This window comes from Tenrec ecaudatus, chromosome 4 (genome assembly GCF_050624435.1).
Source record: "Tenrec ecaudatus isolate mTenEca1 chromosome 4, mTenEca1.hap1, whole genome shotgun sequence".
NCBI lineage: Eukaryota > Metazoa > Chordata > Mammalia > Afrosoricida > Tenrecidae > Tenrec > Tenrec ecaudatus.
Window position 1 is genome coordinate 37,317,898 of NC_134533.1, and position 18,300 is coordinate 37,336,197.

The 18,300-nt window shown below is 48.3% G+C and overlaps 1 protein-coding gene across 1 annotated transcript in view; it reads right to left on the reverse strand.

Moving 5' to 3' along the window:
• KIAA1549L (KIAA1549 like) overlaps positions 1–18,300 on the reverse strand; it is a 107,766-nt gene that overhangs the window by 86,618 nt on the left and 2,848 nt on the right. Inside the window, exons 3-7 of the mRNA XM_075547687.1 lie at positions 16,898–17,512; positions 14,425–14,540; positions 10,510–10,729; positions 9,063–9,196; positions 1,999–2,161 (exon numbers count right to left, since the gene is read on the reverse strand). Of these exons, the coding sequence (XP_075403802.1) occupies positions 1,999–2,161; positions 9,063–9,196; positions 10,510–10,729; positions 14,425–14,540; positions 16,898–17,512 (1,248 nt within the window). The remainder of the gene's footprint in view (positions 1–1,998; positions 2,162–9,062; positions 9,197–10,509; positions 10,730–14,424; positions 14,541–16,897; positions 17,513–18,300) is intronic.

Consider the following 18,300-nt stretch of genomic DNA (forward strand, 5'->3'; position numbering starts at 1 on the left):
CAAATAGGCACAGGAGTCAAAATATCAAGTAGCTAAACACGATTTTACCATTTTTGGAAACTTTCGGATATGCAGGCCAAAAATATCCTGCTGTAAAGAAGGGGGTGGGGGGAGCATACACACCAACAAACCAGACTGAAACTTTCAGACAAAGACTTTACCAAAGTTTGTTGACTGTTATTTCATGTATTTTGATCCAAACCTTCTTAAATCATGAGCCTTCATTAGCTCTGGCTTGACCTTGAAATGTCTCCAACCATAACTAACATTTTTAGGAATTATTATCCTTTGCCTAGACTTATCCAATGCCAAGAACTAAGTTCAGTAGTCAAAAAATAAATATTCTCACATTAAAAAAAACAAGTTTAGTGGCAATTAGATCTAAAACTTGTAAAGGGCTTCACCCAGTCCAGAACCTAAGACAGTAAATGTGCAACAAATATTCGTTATTATTTTCAAAGAATCAAGGTCTTTAAACCAAATAACTTCTTCCCTTGCTGGCAGGCGACACAATGGTGTGTTTTATGACATGATCATTTCACTAAAACTCAGGGGTATCTTTCCTTACTCTATGGAAGTTCACAAATGCTTATCATTAAACCAGAGCTTCCCAAACGTATTTGGCTTACCACCCCCTTTCGCAAAAGATATAAAATAAAATGGCTCAGCATCCCCTTGGCAATTTAGAAACCTTTGTCCGATAGCCCATAACCTAGGAAAAGTGTAGGTATCTGCATTTATGGCTCCGGATAGTTGTAGTGAGCCCCAGAGGGTGGGAAATGCTGCATCATGCAAACACTCACACGCATGCAAAAAGAAAAAAATCAGAGAAGCTGCTAGGTGCTAATCAGTCCATTGACACATGAGCTCACTTATTTATCATATGAAAAACAACCGCAGAAGGAAACGATGATGGTGGTATGATATTTTTGAACAAGTATTCTTTAAAAAAAAAACCCCAAAAAACCTTGCCCAATGACCTTGAGCAATGTACCGATGATGACAATGAAGAGCAATCCTTTTTCTTCTTTGGCTACCAAGTGAGTGTTTGGGTACAAAATGTAGGTTGCATCGTCTTCGAAGCCTATGCCGGCTGCATGGTAATGAGGTTTATGTAACTGAAGCATTAGAGGAAGACAAGGCCACAAGACGATGGGGACTTCATCAAGGGAAGTCACGACGCTAATTGCAAATGAGCTGCTCTGGATCTCCGCCAGGGCAGGGGCGAAAGGCCCCCTGAAAATCTGCTGAGGACAGAAGTGCGGCAAACCAAAGCAGCCCCAATTGCAGTGAGGACAGAGGCCCTGCCAGGCAGGGCTGTGAACTCAGCCGACACTGGGCTGGGTTCAAACCGCAGGCTCCACCGCTCACTCGCCCTGTGAGAGTGGGTGCCCTGCTCACCCTCTGGGGGTTTTCATGTTGTCGTCTGCTCAATGGGGCGAATGTTGCACCGGGAAGTGTTTGTGAGGACAGCACGATGTAACAGCTGCGTGAAGGGGAAGGCACCCAGGGAGCACTCAGGAAATCTTCTTATGTTTCAGCGTGTGCTGAACTTTGTATCCATCCAATCCCAAGTCGCCATCTACTCCAGTGGTGGCTTTGTGACAAGACGGCAAACATCTGGCACACAGTAGGATTTCAACAGATGTTTGTTTGCCGGACAGAGACAAGTCCCCCCCCCCGCCCCCCGCTATGGAATCCATACTGATTCTGGCCCCCCATCCGCAGGGGGACCTGCGCTCCACGGGGTTTCTTGGCTGTAATCTTGATAGAGGCAGGTGGGGTAGAACTGCCCCTCTGGGTTTACAAGACGGTAACTCTTTCTGGCAGTAGAAATCCCTGTCTCTCACCCGAGGAGCGGCTGGTGGTTTCAAACTGCTGACCTTGTGGTTAGCAGCCCCACCCATGGCCACTGTGCCACCCTGGGAGTCCTCCAATGGAGGCAGAGCCCAAGAAACAAAGAAGAGTCCATGTCGGACAAGGATGCGGCATACTCACGTTCGGCAATGGTGAGCGGCGGGTAGGTGAGGTAGAATCCCACCAGCTCAGCTGAGAGCTGGCCGAGGAGGCTGCTGGCCACGGTGCCGTTGAGGAGTGTGCTCTGATTGCCCACCACGTACACCAAGGAGACTGTCTGGGAGGCGCTGGACGTGCTCACAATCTGAATGGATACAGGAGGAAGGGGGAGGGAGACATGCCAAATCAGATGAGGGTCTGCTCCATGGAGGCAGTCCAGCCGAAGTTGAGGGTGGGAATGAAGGGGGAGGGGAAAGAGACAAGAATCACCACGGCCATCATTCACAACACGCCGGCTTGCTGCAAAGGGAGGGCACATTCAACCCGCACCCCAGCCTGAGGAGGTGTGTACAAGTTGTCACCCCCGCCCTTCGGATAGAGGAGGAAACTGTGGCCCCGGCTGCAGAAGGGGCTTGCCCCAGGGCTTGCTATTAATAAGGGGCTGAATTGTCTCAGGTTACATTTAGGAGTCTAACATGCCCACGAGGGTCCAAACTGACAGGGGCTAGAAAGGAGATTCCCAGGTATGGCGGCCCCTGTGTGTGAGAGAAAAACTGTGCTCTGCAGCGTTTTCCATGGCTGATTCCTCTGAAGCAGATCTCCAGACCTTTCTTTCAAGGGGCCTCTGGATGGACGTGAACCTTCCACCCTTTGCCTTGCAGTCAAGCATGGCAATCATTGTACTCAAACCCATTGCCATCGGGTTGATTCTCACAGAGACCCTATGCCGGGGTCTCAGAGCCTACCCGTCTTTCCAGGAGCAAACGGTCTTCTCTTGCTCCTGCAGAGCAGCTGGCGAGTTTGAACTGCAAACCTAGTGGTTAATAGCCCAGCACCTAGGCCACAACGCCACCAGGGGTCCCTGACAACCACTGTGGAAACAGGACATTTAAGAAGGGCTCAAACTGCTCCGACTCAAACTTGCAGGAAATTGAAATGTTGAAAAAATCAGGAGTGGCTGGTCACTCACAAAAGTGACTAAGATGACTGGCCCTGATGAGGACAGGAAGCCAGAAGCCCCAAACAGAAAACTGCCACGTCCCCTTGCAGCCTAGGAATTCCGCACGTCGTCACTGCTGCTGTCAGGTCGATTTTCAGCTCATAGGGACCCCCTATGTGCAGAGCAGAGCTGCTCCACCACCTGGGGTTCAAGCTCTGTCCAGTTTCCAGAAACAGATGGCCCACGTGTCTTTTGAGATGCCTCTGGGTGGGGGGTTCCAAGCACCAGCTTTTCAGCCAGTGGTCGAGCGCTTAACCATTTGCGCCTTTCAGAAACTCTGTGGACTCCTCCTACTGGTGCTGCGGTGGGCCATCAAGACGCTTGCTCACTGCCATCGAGTCGATTCCGATAGGGCAGAGCAGAACTGCCCCTGTGGGTTGCTGAAAGTGTAAATCCTTCCGGGAGTAGCTAGTCTCATCTTTCTCCCTCAGAGTGGCTGGAGGTTTTGAACTGCTGACCTTGGAGTTGGTAGTCTGACCCGTTACCCATCACACTACCAGGGCTCCACCATCCACAAAGAGCACACAAATATAACAATGAGACGGCATGGTTTCCCTCTCTCCGTTATTCAGTTGTTGGGAAACGAATTTTCTGGGTCAAAGCATGGACAGAAATAGCCCCTGGATGAGATCTGAAAAACAGATGCAGTAGGAAGTCATCCAACTTCTGGAGACGTCCCCTGCTCAGGGTCTACGCCCTTGCAGGCCTTCGCCACCCTGCTCTGTGACACCTTTGTTCTCTGGCTACAGTCAAAGGGAGCTGCAGAGGACAAGAAGGACAAGGAGGATCCGAGATCAGGGCACAGATATCTGGACCTGCTCCTTCAGGGCCATGGTTCTACCAGACAGCCCTGGTCTCTTGGTCTCAAGCTTCCAGTAACTGCTTCCTCCTCTCACCAGCCCCCCTCCTGGGTATGCACTGTCCTTTGTGGTTTCCCTAGAGCCTGCCCACACTCTGTAAATGGCCCCTTCTATCGAGCTTTCCTCAAATGACCTGAATTTCAATGTGCCATCTACTTCCTGCTGGGATCCTGACTGAGATCTATAGATTCATCTTTCCCATACCTCTGTGGGCTCGCACACAAATAGCCTGGCCACATTGCTTTAAAAACTCACTTTGAAGAAGACGGTCAGAAATAGCTTTGCGCTGGTATGCACCTTCACCACCAGTGACATTCTTTCAGCATTCTCTAACCCGGGGCCTGCATTTCCAGGGTTAGGGATAATGCCCAGTTAACATCTCCGGTCAATGCGCACTCTCCCCCCTGGAAGTACTTTGGAACCCAGTGTAGCCACAGGTTCAAGCGTCTTTCCTGGGGTACCAAAGAAGAGGGGGCACTTTGCTGAGCAATTCTAAGGACCCCACCATCTAAAACCAACTCAAACCAAACCCACTGCCGCCAAATCCACTCCCACTCATAGTGACCCTACAGGACAGAGTAGACCCGCTCCATGGGGCTATGACTCTTTGCAAAGTAGGTTGTCTCTCTGCGCCTCAGGGCTCAGGGCCATCATTTCAGGAGAAAAACTAGGTCAGCTGGCATAACACAAACCACAAAGACAGTGCTCTACATTAGCGGTTCTCAACCTGTGGGTTGCCACCCCTTTGGGGGTCAGACGACCCTTTCATAGGGGTTGCCCGATGCATAACAGTAGCAAAATTACAGTTATGAAGTAGCAACGAAAATACTTTTATGATTGACGGGGTGGGGTGGGGGGTGTCACCACAACATGAGGTGCTGTATTAAAGGGTCGCGGCATCAGGAAGGTTGAGAACCACTGCTCTTCATCCATTTGTGAGCTCTCCCTGTCTGGAGGAAAGAAAAGTGATGGAAAGTTAAGGCACAGGGAAGCAAAGAGTGAAATGGACTTATGGACCACATCAGTCTTCACAACCCAGAGACCAGTAGAACTAGATGGTGCCTGGCGACCACGGCCAACCGCCCTGAAAGAACACACTGGAAGGCCCTGAATAGAGTGGGAGAAACACAAGGCACACGACTCATAATCATATGAGAGACCAGAATGGCTATGGCCGTTAGTCACCTGGCTGGTCTGTTATTGAAACTTACTTTTGCAGAAGACGTCACAAGTCCTATAGAGGGCTGCTATGAGTCAGAATCAAGCCAATGGCAGTAGAATTGGTTTTTGGTTGGCTAGTACAAGAAAGGAACCCTAGTGGCACAGTGGATTAAAAATTGGACTATAAACCAAAAGGTTGGTGGTTTGAGCCCACTGGCTGATATCTAGGAGAGATACAGTCGTGGAAACCCAAGGGAACAGTTCTACTCTTAGAAATCACCCTGAGTTTGAATTGATTGATGGCAGTGGGTGTTTGGTTTGCTGCCAGAAAGCAGCCCTGGTGGTGCAGTCATTAAGCACTTGGCTGGTAACCAAAAGGTTGGCGGTTTGAAGCCACCAGCCACTCTGCGGGAGAAAGATGTGGCAACGTGCTTCCATACAGATTCCAGGCTTTGAAACCCTGTGGGGCAGTGCAAATCAGTCCGATACCCTTGCTGAGAGTCAGGATGGACTCCATGCTCGTGAGTCTGAACATAAGAAAAGGCTTGAGGCCGTTTTAAAATATATATTTAAAAGTCACCCGTGCAGCAAGTGAAGGTGATTGTGATGAGGAATTTGTTGCAAGCAGAGGCTAGGCTCAAAGTGAGGGAACCTTTAGACAACAATCAAGGGCAAGTAGGAGTTGTGGTAGCATAATAGGTTAGGCATTGTACTGTTAACCACAAGGCCAGGAGTTCAATCCCATCAGCTGCTCCTTGGGAGAAAGATGAGGCTTTCTGTTCCCATAAAGATTTACAGCCCCATAAATCTACAGGGCAATCAACTTTGTCCTATAAGGTCACCGGGAGTGAAAACGGGCTGATGGCAGGAAGCTGGGCTCTTTTGAGAAGAGTTGTTCGTGCATCAGATGTTGGAAACCTGGAGAGCCCGTACATTCACTCAGAGACCCAAATCTCTGCCATTGAGTCGATTCTGCCTCATAGCGACTCTCCACAGGGTTTCTGAGACTGTCGATCTTCATGAGAGCACACAGTCTCCCCCCAGGCAGCAAGTCGGTGGGTGCGGACCACTGCAGTTAGCAGTAAGTGGTACTTACTTCTTTCTGGCTGTTAGGTGCTTTATAAACGAAGACTAGGTCCACAGACCAAGGTCACATTCCCTGTTCTCTGAAAGTCATTCCTCTAGCCCCTAAGAGTAACACCTTGTTGGGGGAAGGGGTTCAGGGGTCACTTTCCCACCACCTGCTTACTCTCAGACTACAGACACTTCTGAGCTCCCTCTTGTCCTCCCACGCTTTCCCGCCAGGAGTCAGCAAGGCAACGTCTGAGGCTGATGGAGAGAAAGCTGTGGTATTTCCAACCCAGTGTCCATCACCCCTTCTTCCACCTCAGCACTACTCTTCCTCCTGCTGGCCTCTGCCCACGTGGTTTGGAGGGGGTGTCCCTCCCAAAGACCCAGGAGCAGGCGTGCAGCTAGCTGGCTGCATCCCAAGATTTTCACTCAAATGACATGAGACATGTTGCTTCCATGGGACTCTGAGCAAGCCTGGAGTTGCCAAGGGCCAGCCCATGGGACCTGAGGAGGACGCCACTCAAGAGTAGCCCCACAAACCAAACTCACTGCCACTGAGTCTATGAAGACTCAGAGGGACCCTAAGGGATGTGGTGGAACGGTCTCTGCGAGTTTCCGAGATGGTAACCCTTTACAGGAGTAGAAAGTCCTCCCTCCCCGCGACAGCAAAGCAAGATGAAAGAAAAGAAAACGAACTACACAAAGACCTCATTTAATCGCCAGCATCCAATTGTACCTGAAGAAAATGGACCATTTCGTTTCAGCCACACGAAACCAATAACTCCCTCTTGTTGGATTCCATTAGCTTTCCACCAAGAAAGTCCTAACTGACGACAGTCTGCTATGCCTGGGCTGCTAACCACAAGGCCAGCAGTTCAAGCCTTCCGGTCAATCTGCAGAAGAAAGACGGGGCTTTCTGCTGCTGTCGGGATTCACATCTTCAACAGGGAGAGTTCTGCTTTGTCCTCTGGGGCCACTAGGAGTCGGAATCTGCTTGATGGCAGTGGGTTGTTGTTGTTTGTACTCTAAAATGAATGCCATTCAACTTAAAAAATAAACCAAAAAACGTACACGAATCTTTTTTAACAAAGGCCGCAAGGTGTCTCATGAATTATATTTGATGCAATCGAAAGGAACGTTATTAATAACAAAACCTGATCCTGAAAAAAACCCTAAAACTAAAATGAAAGGCAACTGGAGGGCTTGCTACCATAGTGTTATCTACGTGTGATACACGGACCTGGAAGGTTATTAAATCCAGGCAACAAACTTGACCCTGGGCTTCCTGGCAGCCAAAGCAGAAAGCCAAAGCGAGGTTAGTAAAACCATCCACACATCTACCCATGCATTTCCAGAGGTGTCTGAATGGGCATAATAAAATAATCCATTTAGTTAGGTGCAAATGTTGACTCTCCGAGCTGCTCTTTTCCAGGGAGGCCCTGCTCCTTACTTTTCCACGTTTCATCTAACGGCCTGGGACTATGACACAGCAACACTAGAGCTTCTCGCGGCCCGGTGTAGGTTTATTTATCTTCCTGTCGCTCTCGGTGCCTGATAAACAGCAGGTGATGAACAAGACTGTGCTTCCTGAATGCTATGAGAGGGCGTGCGCTGCTGCCAAGCTCTACCGAGGCTCCAGACTGGTGCCGATCACAAATCCCATCAGGAAGAACAGCCCTCGCCGAGAGCTGAGTCATACGCCTTACATAAATCTTAAGTCTGTGGCACATTTTTAGATCTTAGTCTCACATGAACTGAACCATAAGGGGAAACTTCCGTCCCGAAAAGGACAACTGCACATTCAGAATAAGTCGCACTCTTTCTCCCTCACAACAGCTTTTCTGGCCAGTCACTCATGCTAAAGGTCCATTTCAGAACTCTTGGGTTTAATGGCAAGGGCTTGAGATCTAGAGTCAATCCAGATGCACCGATGGTTCCATTCATCAGAAGAACTAGGGTCTGGGTGAAGTTCATCCATTAGCCTGTATCTTTGGCGGGATAATGACACAATTGCAAAACCAAACAAAAATCAAGCCTGAGAATAGCTTTTGGTGGTGTGTACACTGTCAACCAGGAAGCAGAAATACGGAACGAGAGTTCGCTGGGAGTGGAATTTCCCTGGCAGAAAGTTTCTATGTCTGCCAAAAGTGCCATCAATTCGCTCAGTTCTACATCGCTCTGGTGGAGCGGAACAGCAAAGACTGCAGGGTGGGGCTTTTTCCATCGTTCCAAGCCCAAGCCAACTTCCAGTATTCCAAATACTTCCTCCATTCTTTATCAAGTACGTGATCTTTTGGAGGCTTCTTAACCTCTGCCTTGAGTCCCCTTTTGGAAAGATGTCGAGTATTCTGAGGCATAGCATTTGTAAAACACTTAGCACCCACACAAATAAGCCTTCAATATAAACAGAGAAAGTGTGTGTGTGTGTGTGTGTGTTTGTTTCCACTGAAGCGATCGTTCACATAGGGACTGGACTAGAACCCAATGCAAATCAGAGTCAAGGAAAATCTGAGTGCTCAAGTAGTTAAGAACCGATTCATTTTATATTAGATATTATATTCATTATATTATATTCATTTTATATTAGATATTACTCAGCATATGCCTTAAATATTATTTTTAAAATAGCATTCTTTTCAAAAATGATGATGGAAAAGAAGATCAACAGGAGTGGGAGAGAGGAGGCACCAGAGAAGGAAATGCATATAAAGCCCTGAAGTCACAGAGTCGCCCAGCACCCTAGCTGTGATGGCTACATCCCAGACATCCTCGTCCTCATCAGTGCCGTGATCAGCGCCATTCAGCGACATTAAAGTGGTACCCAATCCTGTCTACGTCACCGCCCCCCCTCCAGTACAAAGCTACATTCACAAAGGCAGCTTGGGAATGGGTGGGCTCAAGTCACTTCTCGCCAGCTGGGTCTTGGCACTGGCATATGTCACCCACTTCCTCACCTGAACTGCCAAATTACTTCTGGAATTCAGGACCTTCCGCTCAGCATCCTGGAAGGCCTTCTGCAGCCTCTGTTCCATTGTCTGGGCAAACTTGCAGGACTGAATGTTGTCCAGCTGACTCACAAACTGCAGAACTAGAAAGAGAGGAATAAATCATTAGACACGACAGCAAAGCCCCAGTCGCAGCCCCTTGGATTGAATGGTGGTCATGATATAAACAGTGGGCTTTTTGATGAGGAATATTAGAAAAATAAACATTCTGGGCAGGCCAGGTCTGGTTATAGTTTTGAAAGTGGCTCTTGAAATGATTGATAACATATAAGAATGGAAAAGGGGAACCGATGACAAGGATCTACATGTGACCTCCTCCCTGGGGGATGGATAACAGAAGAGTGGGTGAAGGGAGACAATGGACAGGGCAAGATATGACAAAATAATAATTTACAAATTATTAAGGGTTCGTGAGGGAGGGGGAGCGGGGAGGGAAGGGAAAATGAGGAGCTGATGCCAGGCGCTTAGGTAGAGAGCAAATATTTTGAGAATGATGAGGGCAATGAATGTACAAATGTGCTTTACGCAATTGATGTGTGTATGGATTATGATAAGCATTGTATGAACCCCTAATAAAATGATTTAAAAACAAAGCAACACCAAAAAAATGAATTAAAAGCATGACTGAATCTGAGACTCCCTCCAATGCAAGTGATTGGACTATGTAGACATCTTTTCAAAGTCTGAAAAAAAAAAAGTAACCCAAGAGGTTATGCCTTGTATTTCTTTGGAGGAGGGAAAAATCAATTGACCTCCATTACTAAATTGCTTGAGTCTTTCAATTTCAATGGTTCCCCACTCTTGTGGTTTACAAACTTTGCAGATCAAAATCACAAGGGAGCTTAAACAAAATTTATTCCAAGGCCTTAACCACATTAGAGATTCTGATCCAGTGTTATGTGGAACCCACGGCTGCAAACCACAGATTAGTATGGACACTCAACCCTTATCAATGCCCCCTGGGAATGCAATGGGAAAAGATGACACTTGATAGTCACAAATACTAATTACATAATTTGGAAAGAAAAGGTCCAGTGATGAGATATTTCTGATAAATACAGGGTTGGAAATGTTTCGACCGATGTGGAAGGAACTGGGACATTCGATGAGCAGGGAGCTCTGAGGAAGGTACACGGGAACTTTAACCATGGGATTTAAAACCGGAGTCCTCTTGGCACCTCTTTGAGCCTAGGATGATGGGAACCCTTTCTTTAGGAGGTCATCAGTTACCATCCAGTTTAACTGAACACCTGGAACCCCACATGTATAAGAGCAAAATCTATGTCGGAATTTTTCTGAAGTTGACCACTAGGCCTGTGGGTGGACTCAAGTCTTCGAGCTTCAGGTGAACAATGGGGCATGTTCCCCAGGGACTCCTTCCTTCCGAGTTACTTGCCTGTTTTTAGCTGGAAGTAGCCTGCAGGCTCCGGATTCCACGGGGAGGCAAGTACTGCCACAGACTGCAAGTTTGGGGTGTGTTGCTTCAGATCGGCAGTGACGTTGCTGATGCCATAAACCCCCAGCATTTCGACAACCACTGCAGGTAGGTACACCAGCCTCCCCTTGGTAACATAATAACCAACGGTGATGTTGTGAGAATGTTCCAGAATGTCCACCTACAAAGCAAATGCACCCATAGGACCCAGTGTTTATTCTCAAGATATTTCATGTTCCTTTCAGAGTTGCTCCGAATCACAACTGTTACTTAGTGTGGCTGGGGAATAGGGTGTTCTTAATCACCAAACACTCTAACAGTCCTATGAAGCATTCAGAGTATCAGGGAGCAACAAAATATTTCCTATATGGACTAGAATGCAATCTAGCGCAGCAAGACAGTCCTGTAAGCATCAGTTACCAAGAAAAAGGCAAGGCCTGGAAGGGATAGACAAAACATCATTCCAGAAAGTGGAATTCAGGTGTGCGGGGGGGAACTTTGTTTTGTTTCCCATCATTTATGAAGTGACCAGGCAGAAATGATGGATTCAATGGGGCACCCTCACGCCTGGGTCAGGAAGTTGTTGGCAGCGGTCCTTGAGTCAGTAACAACTCATGCCAACCTCATGAGCCAGAGTGGAAGTGCCTCTTAGGTTTTTCTAGACTGTATTTTTTGCAGAAGGGGCGCTGGTGTGTCTTGGTTGAGGGCTCAGCTGCCAACTGAAAGAGAGGTTGATGGTTCAAAGCCACCAGCTGGTTCGGGAGAAAACAATGTGACTCTGCTTCAGTAAAGATTATGGGGCAGTTCTACTCTGTCTACAGGGTCACAAAGAGGCGGAATCAACAGCTGAGGGTCCTAGAGGATCCTCACCATGTGAGCTCTTTTCTGGCTCCATGAAAAGATTTGTGGGTGTTGGGTTTTATTTTGATCTTATTCTGCTTCCTTTGTGTTTTCTATGAACACTTTATGGGGTTTGGAACAGCTGCCTTCCCCACTTAGTAGTGACATGGATCTTGCAGAGAAGCTAAGACAACAGATTCTGCGACCCAGGACAGGTGGGTCTCTGGTTCTTTGACGTTGTATGTCCCTCATCGGTTTATTCCTAAGATGGCTTCTGAGATGATTTTAGGTGGGACAAGAGAAACTTCTGGATGGTGCATGAACATGGTATGGGATCACACTAGATCACCTCCCCAAGCTAATTACTCCCTTCCTCACCATTCTAATTACCTCAAGGAGCAGGTCGCAGTTGGGCTTACTGCCCTTTAACCCACTCTACCAGTAAAGTCCACCCATAGCCATCCAGATGGCCCTTGCTTAGGGTGACCCTGTGTGTGTCAGAGAAAAGCTGGGCACCACCTGACTGGAAAACAAAATCAGCTTTTCACTGTGATTTGAAGAAAGTTTACAGGGAAAACTGGCTTTCCACAGGGTAGTTCATACACATTTTGTTCTGTGACATGACCTGTGATCCCCACGATGTAACAGCGCTCTCCCACGTCTCACTGTGTTTACGGTTGCCCTTCATCTTTCTTTCCCTTCCCTTCTTGCTTCCTGAGCTGTACCCCTGGGCCAGTGCTGCCCTTCTGCTCCTGCGCGGTTGCTTGTTCTCAGGAGCGTGGGCCAGGCCCATCTAGCATCACTGTGCACCTTATAGGCTGTCTATTGCTTGGCTGCCGGTTGATGCCTGGGGGTGAGTTCAGTCCCAGCTTCTAGAGGGGGAAAGGCCACAGTCTCCAGGGTTCTACTAGTCTATTCGATCAGTAATCAATATGATGTCGATCAGTAATCAATATGATGTTTAGAGTAGATTGTTTTAGAGTAGATTGCCAGACCTTTCTTCAAGGGGTTTTTGGCTGGACTCAAACCTCCAATCTTGGGACCAGCAGTCTAGTGATTGATCATTTTTGCCACTCAGAGACTCCTTAACACTACAGCGCTTGCTAATCCTTTTTTAAAAATTCATGAAACAAATTAGAAATGAAGAGCACTAGGCTTAGAGACTTCAGCATCAGCAGGCAACAATGTCTAGTTTGAATTTTTGCCTCCATTATTTTCATTTCTGTGGTAACCTTTTATTTGTGGCAAGTGATCGTGGTTTCCATTTATGGTGGTAATAGCAAATGCCCTTTCAAAAGACACGTGTTTGTTTCAAAATAGGTCTATTAAAAATTAGAAATGCATTTTGACCCACTTAAAAGTTGTTGCAGTTAAAACAAAATAAAGCGAAGGTGAAATAGATGTGGATTAAGCTTCGGGGATCCCCTCTGACCATAGAGCAGGGAGGGGAGTAGCCTGGCTTGCACACAGAGTGCCCGGGAATGTGGGTTATTGTAGGTGTAGCTAGTACCTTTTCAGTTGATCTCCCTTTTGACCCACTTTAAAGGTATTCTACTTTTTAAGAGTTTCTCTCTCCTTTTTTTTTTTTTGATTGAGGTCTTTCTCTGTTTTACTTTGTTATTGTTGTTTTTTTGTTGTTATTTTTGGATGTTTTTCTGTATATGCGATCTGGGATAGGTACATGTATAGAGACAGTGACTAGATTTGTGGTTTCTTGGGGGGCGGTGCCAATGGTTTCTTGGGGGAACCTGGGGAGAAATGAGGGGCTAATAATGAAAACAAGAAATAAGACAGAAGAAAATGTTCTAACATTGCTTGTGGTGATGACTGTACAACTCTTCTTGATATGATTGAACCATTGCATTGTGTGATATGTGGCCTAAGTGCCAATAAAACGGTTTATAAAAAATTATGAATGCCTATGAATCCTCGCAGTAGTCTGTGATGTGATGTAGCAGGGACCAAAATCTTTGAACGGAGTTTGTAAATGACTACAGCTTAGAGGAAATGGTTTCAGGCAACCCAACGATTTCATCTTTCCGACTTTCGAGTACAACTTCTGGTGTAGAAATCTTTCAGGGAGATGCATTTCATTTTTCTAGAATTCTATCAAAGAGACTGAGCATGATCCATAGACTAGTCCTTTGGGCTGGGGAGGACCACAGAACTGCCTGCAGCTGTGGACTGGGGCAGCTGAGGAGGACGCCTGAGCAATCACTTTAAGTGATGCAGAAGGGAGCCCTTGGACTGCCCGTGACTTTGACAGCTCTGAAGGCTGGACAACCCAAAGCGCACAAAGCATGGTTTCCATCACCTGGATGAGCCAACAAAACCAGCCAGCAGTTAGTGGTTAAACAACAGTTGGGATTAAAAGGAAACACAATGAAACAGAAACACAAAACCCTGTTTACTTCCCAGTCTGCTTCTGGCAATTTAAGCAAACTCAGCCACGATGTACAAGTCAGGATGATTTTTAAGTGCCCAGAAATAAACCACTGTTTGCAATGATGGGGAAAGCCATGAACTGGTTTCTGGAGAATTACACTCACAATATGAAATTCTTTCTCCAAACAACAAGGAGAATGAAATTATTTAACACAGAATTTAGAAAACAAAAACAGCCCGTTATCATCAGTTCTGACTCATACCCCCATACTCCCCCTCTGCCCCCTCCCCGCAAAAGGGGTTGCAGACCAGAGCTGAGTCCCACAGAGCTGCCAGGATTTGGAAACCTCTCACCAGAACTTTCTTCTAGGGCACCTCTGGGCGGGTCGAATCCCCAGCCTCGAAGTTTGCTGTCGAGTGTTTAACGGCTTGGGACACACACACACACACACACACACACACACACACACATATCTAGGTTTAAAGGGAAAAATCTAGACCAAAGTAGCCTCCCTTTTCCATCTTGAAATTGGACCTCTGTCACTTTTTCTGGCAAGCGTGGCTGTAGCACTCTGGGCCAAAGGGGGCAGGCACAGGGGGGCAGCGGGGGGGGGGGGGTTAGTTAACCTGACGCCAAAAGGCAGGGCTTACGTGAGCAGAGACGTCGCTCCGGTGGAAAGCCTTTCGCAAGGCCTGTGTGAGCCCTCTGGCCACACTGAGCTTCAGGAATTCACTGCTCTGCACTCTCCTTTGGGTCAGAAAGAGAACTGTGGGCAAAACAGAAGCATGGTCAGCTGGGTGAGGCAGTGGATGCCATCCTTACCGAGCCCTTCTCTCCTCCCCAGACACCACCTTCGGCCAGTTCTTAGCAAAGATGGAGCACAGGTCCAGCCCAAGAGAGGGTGGATCTGATCCCGTTTAGTCGATTCCAACTCATCGTGACCTTCTAGGACAGAGAAGCGGCCCCATCGTTATGGAAGTAGACTGCCACATCGGCCTGCTGCGGTCAGTAGGTTTGAACCCCTGCCGTTTGGTTAGTAGCCAAGCACTGAATCTGGTCAGCAGGGCTCCATGAGGGTAGGATGGATGGGGCCCCACTTTAGTCCTAAGGACAGGAGTCCCCGGCCATTGACATTGGACCGCATCAGCAGCGGCACTTCAGGAGGAAAATGAGGCTTTCTGCTTCGAGTAAAGATCTGCGGAGGAAAGGGAGCGCTAGAACTGATGGTGATTACACAACTCACTTTAAAAGTGATTTAACCAGTGGGGGCGGGGGGGGGGAAAGTGTTTCCCAATTGATTGTACAACTCTTCTTGATATGATTGAACTACTGAATTGTGTGATATGAGGATTAAGTACCAATAAAACGGTTTGAAAAATATTTTTAAACCTATGTAAGCCTTAGAAACCCGCAGGGGCAGTACTAACTAGTCTTTCTTACAGGGTTGCTCTGAATCAGATGTGATTCAATGGCTGTTGAGTTTGGTCTAGAGAAAGCAGCGCCACCAGGTAGTGCAGTCTCCAGCTTACAAGTGGGGATGAGCCGAGGGCATACGGGGGGTTGAGGTGCAGATGCCAAAGGAAAGGAAGGCCAGGTGCGGCCAGAGCTCCTGGGAGGAGCATCCAGCCCTGTGTTGGGAAGGGGCTTGGGATGCAGGAAGGTTTCCTGGGAGGAGTAACTGCTTCAGGAATAGCTGGGGTGTTCTAGGCCAAGAGTCTAGAGTGGGCCCTTCACTCACTCCTCCCAGAGAGGGCAGCGGGTGCAAAGGCGCAGTGGAGAGAGGTAGCCTTATTCCAGTATGGATGTTTCTAGGCTTTGTCCTGGGAGCAATGGGCGTAAAGGCGTTAAGTGAGGGAGTGCCTTTTAGATGGGTCTCCCAACTGCAGAGTGAGCAGACTGGAGAGGAGAGAAGTGTGGAGGCAGAGAGAGAAATCTAGCAGTCATCTTAGAAATTCAGATGAGTGAGGAGGACTGACTGAACCAGGGAAACGACAGTGGGACATGACTTCAGAGGCCGACCTGAAAGGACCTAGTGACTGAATGGAAGCGGTTGGGGTGCTGAGAGGCTGTGAAGGAGAGGAAGGGAGGGTGTTTGGGCTTCTGTATCGCAGTGGCTAGGGCCACCTGTCACTCAGAGGCGGTGGCCCAGGAGGGGAGGGGCATGAGAAACCAGATGGCATCAGCGTGAGAAGCAAAGCTTTGCCCTAGGCCTAGTTTCACAATTTCTCTTTTAGAATTGGACGCATTTCAAGCTAGAATGGTGCTGAATTCTTTGTAGGGTGAGGAGAAAGGCGGGACGTGAGCATTCAGCATTGGCAATGCTCTTCCGAATAATTTGTCTAATGCTTTTTTATAGCAAACACTACCACACTATTAAAAACACTCCATGCATTCTAGCTTTGCTGCAATTGACTGAGACGGGGGTGGGGGGGTGGGCGGGACAGTGTGTGTGTGTGTGTGTGTTGAGGGTAGCAGAAACACAGCATTCAAGCTCTGCTTGCAGATGCTACCCACCACATTTCTTCCAAGAAGATCTCCTTTTAACATCAAAAGAAATGCCAGGCTCCCAAAAGTCTACTGAAAAAGTACATGTCCCCAAAGACACCCCCCCCGAATTCTTTTGCCAATTGCATCATGCATTCATGGGGATCGCATGTATTCACTCTTCAGGAAAACCATGGTGCCTGCTTGCCTTGTGAGACCCGCTGGCTGAACTGTGGTTCCCAGGGAGCCTGATCCCTGGCCTGGGACCACAACTGCAGTCCATCTGCAGCACGTGACACCCCTCCTCTCCTCAGTCGCTTCGCTTGAAGAAAACAACTGTTCCTCAACCGTGGCACGATTGGCATTATTGGCTGGAGGAATCTCTGCTCTGGGGAAATGCCCTGTGCATTGTGGGACATGTAGTAGCATCTTTAACTTCTACCCACTAGATGCCAATAGGAAGTGCCCACCCCCACTACCACCAGCAAGCTGTGGCAATCGCAAAGGACTTGAGATATGGCTAAATGCCCCGTCAGTGTCAAAGTCATTCGTGGTTGGGAACCATCGAACTACAAGAAAAGGGCAGGGAGTTACCACTTCTGAGGCCGGAAGGCGCTCGCTGCTGCCGTGGAGGCTTACCTGACTTCACCAGGAGCTTACTAGACATCTGACACTCCAGGTTGGACACCACTTTACCAATTGTGACCACTTCAGTGGACCCCGCGGGAAAGACAGCGTCTGTGTTTCCTGCCGGCAGAGGTGGGAGCCGGGTTGCCTTTACTGAAGCAGTGACGGATGCCAAGGCTGCGGTGATTGTCAGCGGGCGAAGGGTGGACGTTCTGGGCATCTCTGGGTTGGTGGCGTTTGGAAGTTCCGTGTGCATGGCTTGTGGTTTCCTGGGGAGGTGCGTTGTGGACAACAGGCCATCGGCAGTGCCTGTGTTCCCGTGCATGGCTGTATGTGTGCTCGTGGCGTGTGCTGTCCTTGCAAACATGTAGGTCGGCGTGAAGGGGAAGGCCGTGTGGATGGCTCCTGGGGTCGCCCTTGGGCCAGATGCCGCCTTACTTGTGACATTTTTTGCTAGAGGAGTGGTCAAACTGCCCTTGACCAATCCTGCGGCCACGGCCGAAGGGCTGTTCCTGGTGCTCTTAGCAACCAGGGCTGCAGACAGAGCCGATGGGCTGGATTTCCTCAGAAACACTGTGGCTGCTGATGTTGCTATTGGTTCTGCCTCGGATGCCACCGAGAAACCCCCTGAAATGAGAGACAGAGCAAAGCTTGTTACCAACCTGCTGTGCACATGTCACTTATTCTGGTGACGAATGGTGTAACTTACGGGTTTCCTAGAGTGAAAGTCTCTGAGCGCTGACCTTGTGGTGGGTGTCTTTAGGCAAAACAGCTCTGTGTTCATTAAGGAGATTAACCATCATGAGAATGCCATGTATGGCAAAGCTATGTTTGATCATAAAGACACTTAAATTCTGAAAACTTTCTGGAAATCAAATAGGCAAAGGATCAATGACAGGACTAGTTGGAGCATTCCCTCATTGCTCAAAAGGGGTGTGTGCTCCTTCAGAGTCAAGCTAGTCCTTCGTGGTGACCTTGAAGATGCTTTGGCCATGGAAGGAATCATACCTGTTGGCGGGGTACCGGGAAAGAAACTACCTGCATTAATGACTGCACCTGTCCACTTCTTGGGGCGCTGAGAAGCCAGCAGCACTTTGGAGGGTGTCCGAGATAAGGCACTGGTTGAAACAGGAGTAGACTGAGCCGTCGAGCGATATCTCAGGATGCTCCGGTGTGATGTGAAAGTATTCATCTCAGGTGATGGAGCAATGCCACTGGAAGCGGGGGAGTTTCCATCTATTCCATCTGAAAGCACTTCCTGCAGATTTGCTGGAGAAGTTAGACTTAGTGGAACTGGGAAAAGAGGAAGCGTTGGATGGACGGACAGCTGTAAGTGGGGATGAAGTCCAGCACGCGGGCTTGTAGATGGGTAATCTTCAAGCTCAGTTGTTTCAAAGTCTCTGGTACGGTTGTTA